This window comes from Pelodiscus sinensis, chromosome 21 (assembly GCF_049634645.1).
Source record: "Pelodiscus sinensis isolate JC-2024 chromosome 21, ASM4963464v1, whole genome shotgun sequence".
In the NCBI taxonomy this organism is placed as follows: Eukaryota; Metazoa; Chordata; order Testudines; family Trionychidae; genus Pelodiscus; species Pelodiscus sinensis.
The window spans coordinates 448,697-466,430 of record NC_134731.1 but is presented as its reverse complement, the minus strand read 5'-3'; the positions used below and the strand labels follow the sequence as shown (position 1 = coordinate 466,430).

The 17,734-nt window shown below is 49.3% G+C and overlaps 2 protein-coding genes across 8 annotated transcripts in view; one reads left to right on the top strand and one right to left on the bottom strand.

Annotated features, from left to right (window-relative positions):
- SMG6 (SMG6 nonsense mediated mRNA decay factor) overlaps positions 1 to 11,846 on the bottom strand; it is a 157,907-nt gene extending 146,061 nt beyond the window's left edge. For 2 of the 7 annotated variants that reach the window (XM_075904438.1, XM_075904442.1), the window contains exons 1-3: positions 11,652 to 11,807; positions 7,259 to 9,029; positions 341 to 533 (exon numbers count right to left, since the gene is read on the bottom strand). In XM_075904438.1, coding sequence (XP_075760553.1) covers positions 341 to 533; positions 7,259 to 9,029; positions 11,652 to 11,745 — 2,058 coding nt within the window. In that variant the 5' untranslated portion in view covers positions 11,746 to 11,807. Of the gene's footprint in view, positions 1 to 340; positions 534 to 7,258; positions 9,030 to 9,859; positions 10,582 to 10,652; positions 11,262 to 11,651 lie in introns of those variants that run through there. The other 5 variants (XM_075904436.1, XM_075904437.1, XM_075904441.1 and 2 more) reach the window with 5 other exon arrangements.
- A 340-nt stretch (positions 11,847 to 12,186) lies between these two features.
- On the top strand, positions 12,187 to 16,297 carry SRR (serine racemase). Its single transcript, XM_006118018.4, is given in 8 exon segments — positions 12,187 to 12,508; positions 12,511 to 12,581; positions 13,474 to 13,606; positions 14,222 to 14,325; positions 14,417 to 14,536; positions 14,734 to 14,808; positions 15,491 to 15,700; positions 16,094 to 16,297. Coding segments are annotated over 8 exon segments (996 nt in total). The 5' UTR covers positions 12,187 to 12,429.
- The last annotated feature ends 1,437 nt before the right edge of the window (positions 16,298 to 17,734 follow it).

The window sequence follows — 17,734 nt, the reverse complement described above, 5'->3', positions numbered from 1 at the left end:
ACACGGGTGAAAGAGCAGTGTAGACATATAATCGAGTTACGCCCAGACTCTTTAGGCATGTCTTTACATGTCTAAGCTACATCTCACCAGCTACACTGCTACTTACACTTGTGCTAGTGGAGCTACAGGCATATGTACATCCCAGTCTGCAAGCAGCATAGATGTACCCTTAAACTGGTGCAAGTTTCTCATGTAGACAAACAGAGAAGAGATTTGCTAAGGACATGCAAACTGGGTCAGAATGTAAACATGCTGATTCGCCACAGCCCTGCTCTAACAACTAGAAAGCATTTCCTCTCGAAAGGTCTAGCTAGGCTCAAACAGGTGTTTCTCTTCGTACCTCATCCAGCAGCTGAAGCAGTTTGTTCCGAAGTTCCTGAGAGTCCTCCCCAAGTGGATCCTTCAGGAGCTGCCGGAATTTCTCAATCACCTGATAGAAGGCGTTCTTCCAGAGCAGCTGATCCACATTCTGGTTATCGGAGAACTCAATATCCATTAGAATGCATCGTTCATACAACTGCAGCATCTCTGCTCTAGAAGGAGACACAATCAACGGTTGAACCAGCAGCAACTAAATGTCTCTGCTCCACTGTGCTAGTATGAGCGCAGATTCTGAGCTGCCAGGGAACATTTGCTGAACTGGTTGCTACTACGCCCACCCAACACCACAAGAATAAGATGTAAGAAACCTCTATTCCATTAGGCAGCAAATTAATCCCCTCCACAGCACACGCCTACAGACAGATGTGAATGGCAGCAATCACATACTTCTCCTGATACGGTCATGATACAGTCTCCCACAATATTCTTGCCAGCAAGTTAAGGGAATGTGGATTGGATAAATGGACGGTAAGATGGATAGAAAGCTGGCTAGAAGGCCAGGCCCATCGGGTAGTGATCAACGGCTCAATGTCAGGATGGCGGTCGGTTTCTAGCGGAGTTCCCCAAGGTTCGGTTCTAGGACTGCTTTTGTTCAATATCTTTATTAATGACCTGGATGAGGGGATAGATTGCACCCTCAGCAAGTTTGTGGATGACACTAAGCTAGAGGGAGAGGTAGATACACTTGAGAGCAGAAATAGGGTCCCGAGTGACTTAAACAAATTGGAGGACTGGGCCACAAGAAATGTGATGAGGTTCAACAAGGACAAGTGCAGAGTCCTGCACTTGGGACAAAAGAATCCCAAGCATTGTTACAGGCTGGGGACCAACCAGTTAAGTAGTAGTTCTGCAGAAAGGGACCTGGGGGTTACTGTGGATGAGAAGCTGGATATGAGTCAACAGTGTGCCCTTGTAACCAAGAAGGCTAATGGCATATTAGGCTGCATTAAGAGGAGCATTGCCAGCAGATCCAGAGATGTCATTATTCCCCTTTATTCGTCTCTGGCGAGGCCACATCTGGAGTATTGTGTCCAGTTCTGGGCCCCCCACTACAGAAAGGATGTGGACGCACTGGAGAGGGTCCAGCGGAGGGCAACCAAAATGATTAGGGGGTTGAAGCATATGACCTATGAGGAGAGGCTGAGGGACTTGGGTCTGTTTAGTCTGCAGAAGCGAAGAGTGAGGGGGGATTTGATAGCAGCCTTCAACTTCCTGAAGGGAGGTTCCAAAGAGGATGGAGAAAGGCTGTTCTCAGTAGTGACAGATGGCAGAACAAGGAGCAATGGTCTCAAGTTGTGGTGGGAGAGGTCCAGGTTGGATATTAGGAAAAACTATTTCACTAGGAGGGTGGTGAAGCACTGGAATGGGTTACCTAGGGAAGTAGTGGAGTCTCCATCCCTAGAGGTGTTTAAGTCTCGGCTTGACAAAGCCCTGGCTGGTTGATTTAGTTGGAATTGGTCCTGCCTAGAGCAGGAGGCTGGACTTGATGACCTTCTGAGGTCTCTTCCAGCTCTATGATTCCTCGTACAAGTGAGAGAGTCTCTATGTTCTTTCTGGATAGTTGGAGAGAAAGGTTGTTCTACCACAACTACACTGCTGGGCTTTCAGGCAGAAGTGAATCTTGGTACTCAGAAGTGAATGTACCAACTTTCAATGATGATCCAATGCACAGTAGCTCTTCCCCCACTGTTGCCTTAGCCCCTCACTCTGCACACTAAGTCACTGTGTAGGTCAGGGAAAGATATGACTAGAAGGCAGGAAAAGTCATACCACCAAAAGAAGGATGCACATACCTCCCTGCGTCCCAATGAAAAAATAAGTCACAAATTCAAGCTAAAAAACAGACTTTATTCCGTCTCTATTCTCCCCCTTCATTTTTCTGTGATTAAATACATCTGGGAATGTTACACCTGCCCAGCCAAACCACATAAAAGGGGGAAGATGAGAGTGATTTGATGTGATAGAAATCAAGGTTCTACCTCCATATCTCCCCAAGGCCATTGCAGAATCTCTAGAGCTTGGACCATTTCAGCTGTAAATGACTCCCCAGCTTTTGGGGCATGATCCCACTGTCAGGGAGGTTGCTCTGATGTCTAGTCTACATTTCCATTATCAGCCCACTGTTCTGTTGGTCATCTTCCTTTCCCAGTGCTAACTAATGGTTCTTATCAGCCTCTTGTAGCTATTTAGTCTTTAAGGTGCTACTAGACTGTTTGTCGTTGTTTAAGTTTTGCCTGTTACAGACTCACTTGGCTATCCCTCTGAAGCTTATCTACTCACTGCCTTTTTTTCTTCTTCCTCCCCTTCAATTTTTTTTCCTCCCTGCCCCCCCCCCCCCCCTTCCCTTATTTAGTCTTCGATCTGGACTTCCAACACTCCGGTCATCTGAAGAAGTAGTCTGTGCCCACGAAAGCTCGATACCATCTACATATTTTGTTAGTCTTTAAAGTGCTACCAACCCATTTGCTGTTTTTTAAGTTTTTTGTATCTTCTTGGACCACCTTGGCTAATTCTGTTCTTCCCAAATGTTTGTAGCTCACAAAAATTTAGCCAAGCTACACTATATACTAACTGGACTGCTATCAGCTCTCTTCATAAACAATCTCCCCCAGCTCCCTCATTGTCAAAAATCTACAAAATAGTCAAAACCAAACCCCAATGAGTAAGAGACCAAGCAGGCAGAAAAATCAGGGTCTCCCATTGGCCCCTCAGAGCACGGGCTAGAGTCGCTGTGGCTCTGAGCTATTGTTAGTTTTTACAGACTAACCCAAACCTTCTTATAGATCTCTGAACCACAAAGCAGCAGAAAAATTCAGACCAACTGTCCCATTTCCTTCCCGTCCCCACCCAAGAACGGTCAACATGAAGCTACAACACTTCAGCCAAGTCAGGGAAGCCTGACACTATACAGGTAAAGGGGTTCCCCAGGGAGGATGCCTGACACCACACAGGTAAAGGGGTTCCCCAGGGAGGATGCTTTTGAAAACACTCAGCTGGAAGAATGAAGACAGAGTAGGCCGGTGGTCACCAGCACGTAGATCGGGATCTACTGCTGGATCTTGGAGCCTCTGACAGGGGATCCTGACTGGTCTGGCCAGGAAGCTACCTGCTGGCACTTCAGTTGCCCTCCACGCACTGTCATGCTACTCCTGCCCTGGAGCTTCCCATGGGAGCCTCCTGCTTGCTGTGCACGATGTGGGAGGGAGAAGAGGGGGGGCCGATGGCAGGGTATCCCTTCCCCCACTTGTTTACCCCATCTCCACACAGAGAGAAGGGGATGGAGAGAGCTTGGCAATGCAAATTTCTGTCACTCTCCCACACTGCGAGTGTGTGTCTGTCATTCTCACAAACACACACTGTCCTTCACTCATCTCCCAACACAACACATGGGGGAGACAGGCCCTGTTGTTGTTACTTCTGTTATTGCTTGCAAAGTGGGTTATTTGGGTTTTGACTGGTCTGTACATTTCAGCATTTTCATTTCTCTCTTACGCTTAAATTCAATTCTTTGAGGAGTGAGTTCTAAAATGCCGAACCAGTCATGGCTGGAGTAATTATCCTTATGGTAATTGCTGCTCCTGGAAGTGGCTGGCATGTCCCTGCAGCCCCTGAGAGAGGCAGAGCAGGGGGTCTCCACATGCTGCCCTGGCCTGCAGACACCGCTCCTGCAGCTCCCAGTGATCAATAATGGGAAACCGTGGCTAGTAGAAGCTGTGGGCTCAGGGCCTGTGGACGAGGGGCAGCACATGGAGTCACTGCTGCACATGCCAGCTGCTTTCTGGAGTGGTGCAGGGCCAGGGCATGAGCAAGCTGCCTTAACCCCACTGCTCCTCCACCCAGAAGTCGTCTCAGTTAAATGGGGCCCAGCCAGAAGTTGCTTTCTGAACCCCAGCCCCAGCCCTGAACCTCCTCCTACACCCAACCTCCTGCCCAGAGCTTGTACCCTGAACCCCCTTCTGGATCCCAATCCCCCACCCTGGGCTAAGCCCAGAGCCCCTCACACACTCCAAACCCCTTGGCCCAAGACCAGAGCCTGCACCCCAACCCCAGCCTGGTGAAGGTGAGACAGAGTGGGGGAGGAAAGAGGATGGAGTGAGCAGGGTGAGGTGTCAGAGAAGGGGTGGAGCAGGAACAGGGCCTCAAAGAAGGGATGGGAAGGAAGTGGGGCAAGGGGCTTTGGGTTTGAGGTAGATCTTACATTGCACTTAAATTGAAAAAGTGACCTTGCAGTTAAAAAGGGTGGAGACCATTGGAGTAAGCCGACGCCATCTCTTCCCCTTAGCCTAGGACTCCAAATCAGATCCTACTCTGAGCCACCGCTCTCCCAGGCTACCCATGAACAGTCATTCTCCATTTGCCTGCTTTGATATGTTATCACACCTCTCTGTGAAGCACTCTGTAGTTTGACACACTCCTATCTGCCTGTGCAGGCTGGAATACCATCAACTGTTTGATGTAATCTGTTTGGCACACAAGTGAGCTGTACAGCTGGGGTGCTTGGCCCAGAAAGACCTAGCTACTAGAAGATTTGCCCGGCATTGTTTAGGTCCTTAATTCAAACAAGTTTTGGTTTTCTTCATTTAAACCATTGCTCTGGGGTGGGACTGGAGAAGGGGGGTTCAGTACTCAGGCTGCCTCAGGGGAGAGAGAAGAACCCCAGCTCTCTCTCACTGCAGCAGCTTAGGGCCAGATGAGATGTTCCTGTCCATGGTCAGTGCAAGTGGGGGAGAAGTGCATTTCCCCCCAGCTGGGCAATAGGCAACACACACAAACTCTCTGAAATATATAGTAGAGAGCAGGGATGTTAAAATGTGTTTAATTGTGTAAATGCGTATCTGCTGAAATTTTCAGCTGATACACGTTTACATGGGGGTGGGGGGAAACCGGCTCTCTGCGATCACCAGCTCCCGTTCCCTATCCCCTTGCTGCCTCTGTATCAGGGGTGAAGGGAGGGGTCCCAAAAGGGCTAAGCGATGAGCGCATGTAATTGACTACATGCTCACATCCCTAGGAGACACCTGTCCCTTTCTCCATTCCTGTCAGCACAATGGGTATCCCAGTCCCCATCTGTCTGGCCCCAGCTGTCCCAGTCCTCATCTCTTGCCCCTTGCTGCCCGCCTATTGTTATTCTGCAGTATAACTGTCCCTCCTACCAGACCCCTCCCTTTCCATGTTATGAGAAAAAGGAATTCCAGGCACATTTCATTATCCTGGCATAACCAAATATTCATCTTGCTTTAAGTTATGAAAAGAGAAAACTGCACACCAAATGTGGTGGTCCTAGCTTTTACCATGTAGGAGGAATCTTGAGCAACTTGGAGAAATGGTGTCAAGTAAACAGAATGAAATTCCACAAGGACAAGTGCAAAGTATTCCATGTAGGAAGGAACAATCAGGCGCACACATATGAAATACAAATGACTGCTTAAGGAAGGAGTACCGCAGAAAGGGATCTGGGGGGGACACATCATTTTGGATGTATTAGGAGTGTTGTAGGCAAGACACTAGTAATTCTTCTGCTCTACTCCATGCTGATTAGGCCTCAACTGAACTATTGTGTCCAGTTCTGGACACCACATTTCAGGAAAAAAGTGGGAAACTGGAAAAAGTCCAGAAAAGAGTAGGGATGTAAAACTCCATTTCATTAGCCAATCAGTTAAACATTAAGTTTAACTAGTTGACCAGTAGTGGATGGGGGTCCCAGTCCAGACCACTGGACTGGAGTACCCTACCCCACCCTCCTGGCCTGCTGCAGGCAGGGGCTGCTTCAGCCTGGCAGGGCTGTTGGCTCCCAGCCATCCACTGCTGCTTCCCACCCCTCCACCTCCATGAGGCTGCCAAACCCTAGTTCATGAGTCTGCGCAGGCTGGGAACCAGCAGTCTTCTTCCCCCCACCGCGGGGCTGCCAACTCCCAGCCCGCACCAGGGGCTGCTCCTGGGTAATGGTTAAGTATCACTCATTAACCAGTTACCCATTCACTTCCCTAGAGAACCACAAAAAGTTCTAGAAAACATGACCTATTAGGAAAGTCTTAAAAAACTGAGTTTGTTTAATCTGGAAAAAAGAAGACAGTGAGGCATGATAACACCCTTCAAGTACATAAAAGGTTATTATAAGGAAGAGTGAGAAAAATTGTTCCTTTTAACCTCTCAGAATAGGACAAGAAGCAATGCGCTTAAATTGCAGCAAGGGAGATTTAGGTTGGACGTCCTGTCAGGATGGTTAATCACTGGCATAAATTGCCTAGGGAGGGTGTGGAAGCTCCATCATTTTTAAAAACAAGGAGGGACCTGTGGCACCTTAAAGACTAACAGGTTTATTTAGGCATAAGTTTTCATGGGTAAAGACTACTTCATCAGATGTTCGGAATGGAAATCACAGAGGTGGGGATCTATTTATGTATTAGCCTATCAAAAGAAGGAAGTTACTTATCAAGTATATGAACAGTGCAAGGCTAGTTAAGTCTTTAATGTACCACAGAACTCCTTATTGTTTTTGCAGATACAGATGAACACAGCTACCCATTAAAAAAAAAGTTAGACAAACACATCAGAGAGGGTCTAGAATATGTAGTCCTGCCATGGGGGCAGGGGACTGGACTAGATGAACTTTTGAGGTCCCTTCCAGTCCTATGATTCTATGAAACTCTTTAGCACAACAAGTGCAGACATAACTTGCCTCGAACTAGGCAGCCACCCTCTACACCCCTCTGGCAGGTGGCTGGGCCGTGGTCTGACAACCAGCCCCTCTCAGTGAGTTGCCCAACGACAGAGCAAACATTTGAGGGTGGTATTCTGCAGATGTCTACTCAGTGGGGATGACACTGTAGTTCATCCCCATCCCAACACAGCACAGCCCAAAGGGAAAGCTTCAAACCTCAGCTGTGCCATCTTCTCAAGACCCTCAGGACTGATGCGGTCTCTGGAGAGCAGGTTGCTGAGCTGCTGTTCCTGGTTCCCAGCTTCTCGGAGGAATTTGCTGAGCTCTTGCTGCTGTAAGTTCCTCATCTGCTGCTCCATCTCAGGACTCAAAGGGGTAGGGGGAAGGGGACTGCAGACATACGGCCCTGACTGGCCTGCATATCCAGGGTAGTAAGCTCCTGGGTAAACACTGTTATTGGGGCCCATCTGATATTGCAAAGCGTACCCTCCATAGGGATACGGAGGACCTTGGCCTTTTGGACTGGGGTAATAATAGGGGTTGTCAGAGTTCTGAAATTTGTAGTAGGAGGCCTGGGATTGGCGTGCATCCCCCCAGGAAGTAGGGCTCACTTCATCATCAGTATCTAGAAAATGAAGCTGTGAGGTCTGACTCTTCAGAGCAGGTTTTTGGTCTGGGTTGTTTGGATCCCACAATCTGCGCATGGTGCCTCCACGGCCCCTGCCTCTCAGCCCCTTGCTGACACCACTGCCAAGCAGGAGCCTGGGCCCAGACTGAGTAGACTCGGGAGAGCCTGCCGCATTGGCAGAGAGGTCTGTGTTGGCAGGCAGGATGAGAATCCCACGGCCTCTCCCTTGAGGCTCCCTGCCCTTCACCTCCAAAGCCTCTATGGAGTCACTTACATTAAAAGCCTTTGGAGGCTTTGTCTTGTCTGTATACGCCACACAAACGTCTCTATTCATGGTCTTGTTATCAAAGGTGACGCGTAGGGCTCCTTTGATCTCCTTCCCATTGCTGCTCCAATCATTCTCCCCTTTAGAAGCTCGGCTCTGCTCTGCACGTTTTCTCTCTGAATTCCTGTTGGTGTCATAAGCTTCAGTCTCCCCAATTCTGTCATCTTCCAAAGAATCAGTGGAGGAAGCAGAGAGCTGTTTTCTAGGGTGGCTTCTCTCTTTGGCCCGCTCCTGTCGCTTCTTTCCCCCATCAGAGAATGGAGTTCCATCTGCACTGTTGTTGCTCCCTGCTGAGCTTGTGCTACAGGTGCGGTATCGGCTCCTCCGTTTGTCAGAACGAGAGTATCGCTTTGTGGAACCCAGTGTCCCCTGGATCACATCATCACTTGATTTCCTGGCTCTGTCAAGCCGCTCTACCCGCTTTCCTTTTTCTCCCCTTGTGGTTTTCATTCCCTCACTAATAAGGCTTCCCTCTCTCTCCTCTTTGTTCAGTTTAGTTCTCCTGCTGTTGCTGCCTTTCCCAATGTCCCTTTCGGTCTCCTCATCTCCTTCAGCTTTCAGCTGCTCCATCTTACTGATGATTTCATCACTAGCTGGCTGACTGGCTGGTTCCCTGGCAACAGTCTGCAGGCGTTTCCCAGGTTGATAAATCTGCTGGTCTGGCTTCTTGGTTCTCCTGATGATCCTGGGACACCACTCTTCTGGGAGAGAGTGTTTATGTAAACTCTCTTGCCCCTGAAAAACAGTTTTACTTTCCATCTCTCCATTTCCCTGGGAAGGACCATTCTGCTTCTGGTTGTCACTTTTGCTGAGGTCTCCAGTGACCTGAGATCCCCCTCCGGTAACAACAGGATCTTTGTCACTAGCAATGTCATCCTTGGATTCCTCAGATCTGGTCTCTTCATACGCTGAGGTTTCCTGTTTTAATAGTGTGTGTTTGTTCCTGAGCCTGGAGAGGCCAGGCTTGTAGATTTCAAGGTCTGGACGCCGGTTATCTTTCCGATGCCTGGGCTCCTTCAGTTCCTTCATGTTTTCTGTAAAGAAGAGATAAAGAGATGGGGTTATTCCAGTTGAGGAATAGCAGAGCAGGGTAAGAGAGACACAAACATTATAGAAATTAATGGTCTTAGGATGGCTGGCTCCAAGGGGGCAGAAGTTTTGAAACTAAGAATTAGAACTGAAGTTCTTTATCTGAGTATTAAGTGAAATCACACACAGCAGGGGAGAGAAATGCAGAGTAGGATGCAGAAAGGAAACCTATGACTCTGAGTTTGTGGCCTTATTTCAGGATGTTTTTGTTTGTTAAGCACCTCCAACGTACCCCTCACTACACAAAAAACAAGTACAAAATTGCCCTAGCCTTGAGCAGCATACAAACTAAGAAACAGATAAGAGACATTGAGAGTCTCAGACAGAATGCAAGCAAAGGATTTTGTTGCTACTGTTTTTCTGATTTCAGTCTCGGCTCCCCTGATCTGCCTATTGTTGGTCTGTATGCCTTTCCCTCTGCAGCTCTTGCCATTCGGAACAGGTCTCTGTACTTTCCCTGCCCCATTCACACTACATCTCAACCCAATTCTGAAGATTTCTTTTCTCCCTGGCCCACAACTCATTACATTTTTCTTTCTGTAATGATATTAATATTAGAAGTACTTAAAAGAACACAACTGACATGACAAACACCATGAAAATAATATTACCACATGCATCAGCATTATGCATTATTCCTATTAAATCTGTGGGTCTGGCTGGGGTTTAACACCATAATTATAGAATAAGTTCTACTTCATATCAACTAAAAACCACCACTAAGATGGCTTCAGTATTACCTAACAGAGAGAAATCACTCAAAGCAAATACACACCTTGCTCAGAAGAAAACATACTGGAAATTACAGATCTTCTCTCAGTAACCTACTCCCAGAAGCCTAACCAAATCATTGACAGTAAGAAACAAAAGGCACCACAGAGGCAGTTCTGAAGTTTCTGTCATTAGAACATTGGATAAACTGCATCCATGACGACAGAGCATTGATGGGAGAAGCTTCTGAAATGGGAGTGGTGAGCATGGACTTCTTCTGGAGACATCTGTCCTCTAGACAGTTGGCCAGAGTTTGTTTAGATGCATAAAAATTTGACTTTAGAATTTCAGCTTTCCCGGTTTCTCTCTCTGAAGGATTTCATACTCCACAGAGATTAACAGAAGTAGCTTGATTGTTCTGACACCATCATAAAACAATGTGGTATTAAATTGCTTTTGTTCTAACCAAACAACAATGCAGTCAAAGACCAAAGAGAAATGATAATGTCAAGCTAGTGGCTGCACTTTTAAACCAGTCTCAAATGAATCTCACTGACTGAAAATTACAAGATAGATATGAAGAGATGCAGTATTCCTGACTCCCATTGCTTTAACTTTGACAGCCGCAACGTCTGGGATAATTTGCAAGAAACTACAGCATATAAACATATTCAACAAGTAGCTGTGCAGATTTCTATGTTGTAGGAGCCAACTGCCAAATCTCCATCACAAGCAGCCTTGAATAAAAAAAAGTTCAGCATCTGTAAAACCAACATTCTTAGACTCAAAACTCCACTCTGCTCACAATACTTCAGAGTAAAGAAAGTTAACCATTTCTGTAACAGACACATACTTGCCTTGATGATGCCATTAGCTAGCTCCAAACCAGCCGAGAAATTTAGGGGGAAACAACTTGTGGGGCACCATACCAACTTTGGATGTAGCACTTTTCACCAGTGGATCCCAAAGTATGTCACAAAGGAGTGAAACTACACACAATTTCTCATATGCTTTGGATATTACTGGCTATACAGAAAGCATCTGCTAAGACACAACCATTCAACTCCTGCTACACCTACTGCCTGACAATAGCAAAATAACTAAGAGCACCCTGAAATCAGCGATGATGGAACGGACTGCCGTGAGCAATCCTTTGCATTTATTTTGCAGTTTTCATCTTCAAAGCACTATCCAGGCTTTAATTAACAGAACCTAACACAGCCACTCGCCAGTCACCTGTCCCATGAGTCCAGTCAGACCTAAGCCCATTTTGCTGATGGAGACACTACTGACAAAGGGCTGGCTGGACTCTGGACATTCATGCACTTTAGGGGCAGAGCTACGGCCAGAGTCCTCGGGAACTCCGGGGCGCCAGCGCTATGGTACCGGGATGAACGATACTGGCCATGAAGCGGGGAACCGGAGCGACTCGCTCGACACGCGGCCAGCAGAGCAGCTGGGCAGCGGCAAAGGCCCAAGCCAGGCTGGCGCGAGGCCGGGACACGCACGTTACAGGCCAGCGCAGCGAGCACCGCTCGGTCCCGGCCTCCGCCGCGCGCAGGGAGCCGCGGGCGCGCGCGTCACTTCAATGGCCTGGAGCGCAAACGAGCAGCCGGGGCCCGGCGAGCTAAGCGGCGCCCCCCGCGCAGGCGCACACGGCGAATGGGGGCTCCTCGCGCCCCGCAGCGCGGCCCCACGTGGGCTCGGTTTGTTTACGTGGTGCACGGCCGCGGGCACGTGCAGCCGGAGCGGGGCCGCGCAGCCCCCAGCGCCGCTCGGGCGCGACACGCGCGGACACGGGGGGCGCCGCGCCCGAGGCTCTACGGACGGGGGGGGGTTGGGCCCTCAAGTCTCACCTCGGCCCCCGCCCCCCGGGGCCCTCCCCAACGCCGCCAGGCTCCCCCTCAGCTCCGCGGCCGAGACGCGCACCCGCTCCAGCTCCGCCGCCATCTTTACTCTCGGCCCGCCCCGCCCCCTCGCGAGGGGGCGGACGGCACACGGGAGGGCCCAAACCGCCCCGCTTGACGCGCATGCGCCACTCGGATCCGCCCCCCTCAGCCCTCGGGAGCAGGGGGCTGAGTGCTCGCAGCCGCCGGCCAATGGGCGTACCCCGCGGGCTGGTCCCGTGACCGCCTCCCTGCAGGCAGCGCCTCCTGGCTCTTCACTCCAGTGCAGGGGTGGGGAGCCGGAGCCGGGCTCGGGGCCCCCCCCAGAGGGCTGGAGCCCCCAATCTACAAGCCTGGGCCCCTGAGGCTCTGCTGTCTGTCTCCTTAGGGGCCCGTCAGTGAGGGGCTTTTGGCTTCTCACGTGTGCGCAGCTCTCAAATGATTTTTCTCTGGGTCAGTTGCCCCCCCCCCCAAAGGCTACCCATCCTGTGCTAGTGCACAACTGCCATGACAGCCCTCCTAACCGCACAGCAACAGGGGTTGCGTGGATTTGCTTTTAAATTTCAAATTTGTCCATGTTTAAAAACTGCACCATCCTTGGTTTTGAGCTCAAAACTGTGTCCAGACACAGATTCAGAGTAGGGCACTGGGATCCTCTCTGCTCTGCATTAGTTAAGAGCCTGGGGAGGCAGGCTTTCCCCCATTAGGATGTTTTTCCTGCTTCTCTTTTCTCCCAAGCTTACAGAACATGTCCTCTCTGTACTGCATTTCACTGGCAGATGTGGAAGCTGCACAGTCACATCTCCATGGCCTTATCCACCTTGTTCCAACCTAGACCAGTTAGCTGGCCACAGACTCTTCTTCAAGTGTGAGCTCTTCCAGAAGACTGGCTCCTTTAAGGTAAAGCTGACACTAATAGCACACAGTGCAAAGGGAGGAGCAGGAGCAGCCTTGCCCCTACCTAGCTTTGCAGCTCAAAGGAAAATGCAACAGGATCTGACCATGGATTGGATTTGAGAAGCAAGTTCAAATGCAAGAGCATGCCCCATTAGCATGTGTAAAACGAAGCATTCCCGATTTCTGCACTTAAATGCTATGTGGGTTCAATGGCAGTTTAGCCCTCAAGCCCTGTCAGCTTTGGACACCAATTTAAGTCCAGTCCCAAAGCATTAAGAACTAGAAATTTCCATTCCTCTGCTTCCAAGAAACAAAGTGGGTGGGCCCTGGCTACTTCCTACTGGACAACCACCACTTACAAATGCTTACTGGCAGCCACATCATCAGGAACAGGTTAAATGAGCCATTCCAGATGGTGGGGGTTTCTGCAGCTTAGGAGTGGAGAGGGAGGAAGGAAAGCTGACAATGGTGCTGTACTGGTTCAAGGAATCCACACTGAAATTCACATTCCACGATTGCTACTTTGCCGGGGAAAGCAAGTTAAAAAGGTTTCAGAGAGCTAGCTGTTAGTCTGTCTGAGCAAAAACAAGGACAGCAGATATAAGCTGATCATATTTTGTGAGATACAGCTCACTTTGTCAGATGCTTGAATGAGGAAGTGACTTATACCTCACAAAAGCTCTAATAAATTTGTTGGTCTTTAAGGTGTCACTGGACTTGTTATTTTTGCAGATTAAAAAGGTTACAGGGGAGCAGCTTCTCCAACTCCCTTTGCTGCCCTCAGCTAGGTCACAAGAGCAGGGAGCTGTAGCAGCAAATCCCTGCCCCATCTGATCCTGAAGAGCTGAGACTTTCTCTCTTTTGCAGGTTCACTGAGCCTATGATTTCTCCCCAGATCCATGGTGCATTAAATGCTGTCAGAAGCCTGGCTCTTGCAGCACCGGGCAACAGAGAGCAGCCCAAAGCCATTGTTACACACAGTAGTGGGAATCATGGCCAAGCTCTTGCCTTTGCAGCTAAACTGGAAGGTAACAGGGAGTCAGTTGCTTGTCTGTGCATTGCCAGGGGGGCTGGAGGCATCTCACTGGCCCCTTCATTCCTCCAGAAACACGAGCTACTGAGCAATAAGAGGAGAGCAGCCCTGTGCTCCAGTTTGTCAGCCAAGGCTCTGCCAGCGTGAGGTGGCTGGTTATCCCAGGAGAAACCTGCCAGTGATCAGGAATTGATGCTAAGAAGCAGTCCTGGCTCCCAGCTGGTTCAGCAGCCATCCTGCCACTCAGTTTCTGGCTGACCTAACTACATGTGAGGATCCCTTGGAGCAAGCCAGCCCCTGGTCTCTGCCTGCAGCCAGGTGGCTTAATCTCAGCCATCAGGGCGAAGTGTTTCCCTGCATGGGTCTGTCCATGACTTCATGTAGGTAGAGCTAGGAACTCCCAATGCAACAGCTGAGCTCATGCAACTTCACATCCCTTTCCTATGCCCGCCACCCTGGTGGTTACTTGCCCAGGGCCTGGGAACAGCAGGGTTGTTTTCTCTCATGGGGGTATCCTGTGTTCCACGTCAGTCTGACCTACTTTCAGCAGAGCAGGGGATGTGCCTCCTGGGTCAGGCCCCCATCACTGTCCAGTCTTTTCATTCCACAGGGATTCCTGCCCACATAGTGGTGCCTTGCACAGCGCTGCTCTGTAAGAAAGCTGCCATCTGCTCCTATGGAGCCAGGCTGGTACCATGTGAGCCCACTGACAAGGTAACGGGGATGGAGGGAGACAGCAGCTGGGTAAATCGGCCTTGTTCACACAGCAGCATTAACAGATTTTGTGCCTGGTTTGTCTCCCCAGTCCCGTGCGGAGGTGGCAGCTCAGACAGTTTAGGAGAAGGAAGGCGTGATGGTGCACTCTAGTCGGGATCCTGCTGTCATCGCAGGCCAAGGCACTATAGCACTGGAGGTGCTGCAGCAGGTGAGGACACCCTCCCCAGCACAATTCAAGTCAGGCAGGAGAGGACAAGTGGGGCCATACATCCGCTCCTGCAGAGTGAGGACAGCCAGAAGTTCAGCCGTCAGGGCTTAGAGCCAGCATCTGGGGAGCGAGCCATTTTAGAGCACGTCTGTGGTTCTGAGCAGTCAAGAGTTTATCTTTGGCCTCTGCTGTGCTAGGTACCCCAGGTGAATGCACCGGTGGTTCCTGTTGGAGGAGGAGGGATGGTGGCTGGAATAGCAGTTGCTGCCAAGGTAAACTTCCCATTTTGACTGCCTCGCTCCTTGGGAATGGGGGGCAGGAGAGGAGGGGACCACTGGTGCCTTGAAATGAGCATTTCATGTTGTGAGGAGGAAGTTCTCCCACTCACACAGCATCTGAACTCAGCAGCCCTTCACACGGCTGACCCTTTCTCTCTTCCTGGCTTGGATCAGGCACTCTCCTCCAGGCCCAGGTTGCAATGAAAGATCACGGGGACTAGGACAGATCACAGCAGCTGCCATGCTGTCTAGTTTAAGCATTGTGCCGTGATTCAGAATGAAATGGTACCACTTCTAACTGGAAACACAGGCAGATGGGAGATACTGGCAGCCTGAGGAGAGTTGGGCGTTCATTCATCCAGCAGGGTCTAGAGTTGCAAGCAGAGTAAGATTAGTTGCCCTTAGCAAGGGCTCATCTTCTGCCCACAGTAAATGAAGGAACCTGCTCCTGGCTCATTGGTGGCTGCTCTGATTCGTCACACCCGGAAATGCCAGACTCCCTTCTTCAGGAGGGGCAGACGAAAGGCCTGCCTCAGCCAAAACTGCTATGGCAGAGTCAGCTCATTAAGGGCAGCTTCTCAGGTAGGGACCATGGGAGTTAAGGCACAATGAGATGGACTGGCCTGCCACGTCCACCAGCAAATTCATAACACATTCCTGCCCTGCCTTTAGGCAGGCTTTGAGACCGGACGTAAGAGTGTATGCTGCCGAACCCTGCAATGCAGATGACAACTACAGATCGAAGGTGACAGGGGAACTCACTCCCAACCTCCACCCTCCAGGCACTATTGCAGACAGTGTTAAAACCAACATTGGCCCCAACACCTGGCCTATCATTAAGGATTTAGTGGATGATGTGTTAACTGTCTCAGAGAAGGAGATCAAGGTAAACGTTAACTCCAAGCACCCTCTTGCTGTAAGGGTCCAGCCTTTTGGCATGGGCTAGATGCCTTCACTCGTTCAACTTTGTCTCCATCTTCCACCTTGTCCTCCCACAATGTATTGTTCTGTGCTATGCTGGCTGAGAGTAGGGCCTCCTCCATTTCCTCCCAAGACTGTGAGCCTGAAGAATGCATCAGGAGCAGCCCTGGTTGGCTGTTACATTAAGGGTGCAGCAGTTTAGTGGCCCAGGCTTTTCACTAATTGTATCAATGGAAACCCACAACTGTGGGGTATGCCTCTCCAAAGCACTGCCCCACAAGCTCCATGCAAAAGGATGTGTATCACACCAAGTTTTTATGGCTTAGCACAGTAACTGTTCTTTTCTCTGCCCCAATAGCAAACAACACAGCTGGTGTGGGAGAGGGTGAAGCTGCTGATTGAGCCTACAGCCAGAGTGGGAGTAGCTGCTGTGCTCTCCAAGCAGTTTCAGTCAGTCTCCCAGGAAGTGAAGAAAATTTGCATTGTGCTGTGTGGAGGAAATGTGGACCTAGACTCCCTGGCTTGGCTCAACCCCCCTGGCAAAGAGGCAAATGCAAACTGATCAGACTTTAGAGCGAGCCACTTCTAGGAATGAGAAAATGGCTCTTAGGCTTGGTCTACACTGCAGGGTTTTTGTGCAGGAAGCCTTTTGTGGAAGAGTTTTTGTGCAAAAGCACATCAAGACCTCAAAGTGCATCGCAAAAGCGACATGCTTGTGTGCAAGAGCGTCCACGCTGCATGGGGGCTCTTGCGCAAGAAAGCTCTGATGGCCGTTTTGTGAATGGCAATCAGAGCACCTGTGCTTTTTCCAATAGGGGTTTCTTGCACAAAAACCCCTCCAGAGTATCCATACCTGCCATTTTGTGCAAGAGCCGTAGTGCAAAAAGGAGTTATTCCTTGTGGAGAGAGGAATAACTACCAGTAAAAGCCCTCTGTTCTGTTGATTTTCTTGCACAAAAATGCACTTGAGGTGTGGACGGTCCATCGGTTTTTGTGCAAAAACCCTGTAGTGTAGAAACAGCCTTAGAACCTAGTGCTGTTTGCACAGTGTGGCCTCTGAAAGTTACTATAATAATAAAAGCAGGAGCAAAAAGAATTGATTTCTAATAAAGCTGGGGAAACCTTGTAATCTTAAGGGGCAGCTGGTGCTGCTCTTAACCTGGTATAGATGGGTGGAGCCAAACAGCTGGTGTGTCAGCCTCCCTAAGGCAGACCATTGGTTGGCAAGATCACTTTCATGTTCAGCAACAGGAGACTGGCAAAGTTTAACTCCGTGCTCTCATAAGAACAGCCATACTGGGTTAGACCAAAGGCCAAGTGTCCTAGAAGAAATGAACAACAGGGAAATCAAGTCATCCATCTCCTGTCACCCATTCCCAGACCTAACAGAAGCGAGGGACACCATCCCTGCCTGTCCCATCTAAGCCATTGATGGATCTGTCCTCCATGAATTTATCTACCTCTTTTTTTGAACCCTGTTAAAGTTTTGACCTTCTCAACATCCTCTGGCAGCAAGTTCAACAGGTTGACTCTGCACTATGTAAAGAAATCCTTCCTTTTGTTTTAAGCCTGCTGCTTTATTTATTTCATTTGGTAACTCCTAATTATGTTATGGGAAGGAGTAAATAACTTTTCCTTCATAGAATACTAGAACTGAAAAGGACCTTGAGAGGTCATCAAGCCCAGTCCTCTGCCCTCATGGCAGGACCAAGCACTATCTAGATCAGTGTTTCTCAATTTTTTTTATAAAGTACCCCCCTTTAAAAAAAGTATCCCCAGGACCTACAGTTTTCAAACACACAATTTTTCTACCATTGCAACACATTTGTTTAAACAACTTGACATAGCTGGGTGGGCGATAAAATTTTTGGGTGTAAAAAGTAGAGAAGTAAAAAAACCACTGTAAAATAAAACAAAAATACAGTTTCCTCCAAATTTCAGTTGTGTTGACATATCCCCCAGACTTCTCAAGTATCCCCAAGGGTACTCAGACCACCAG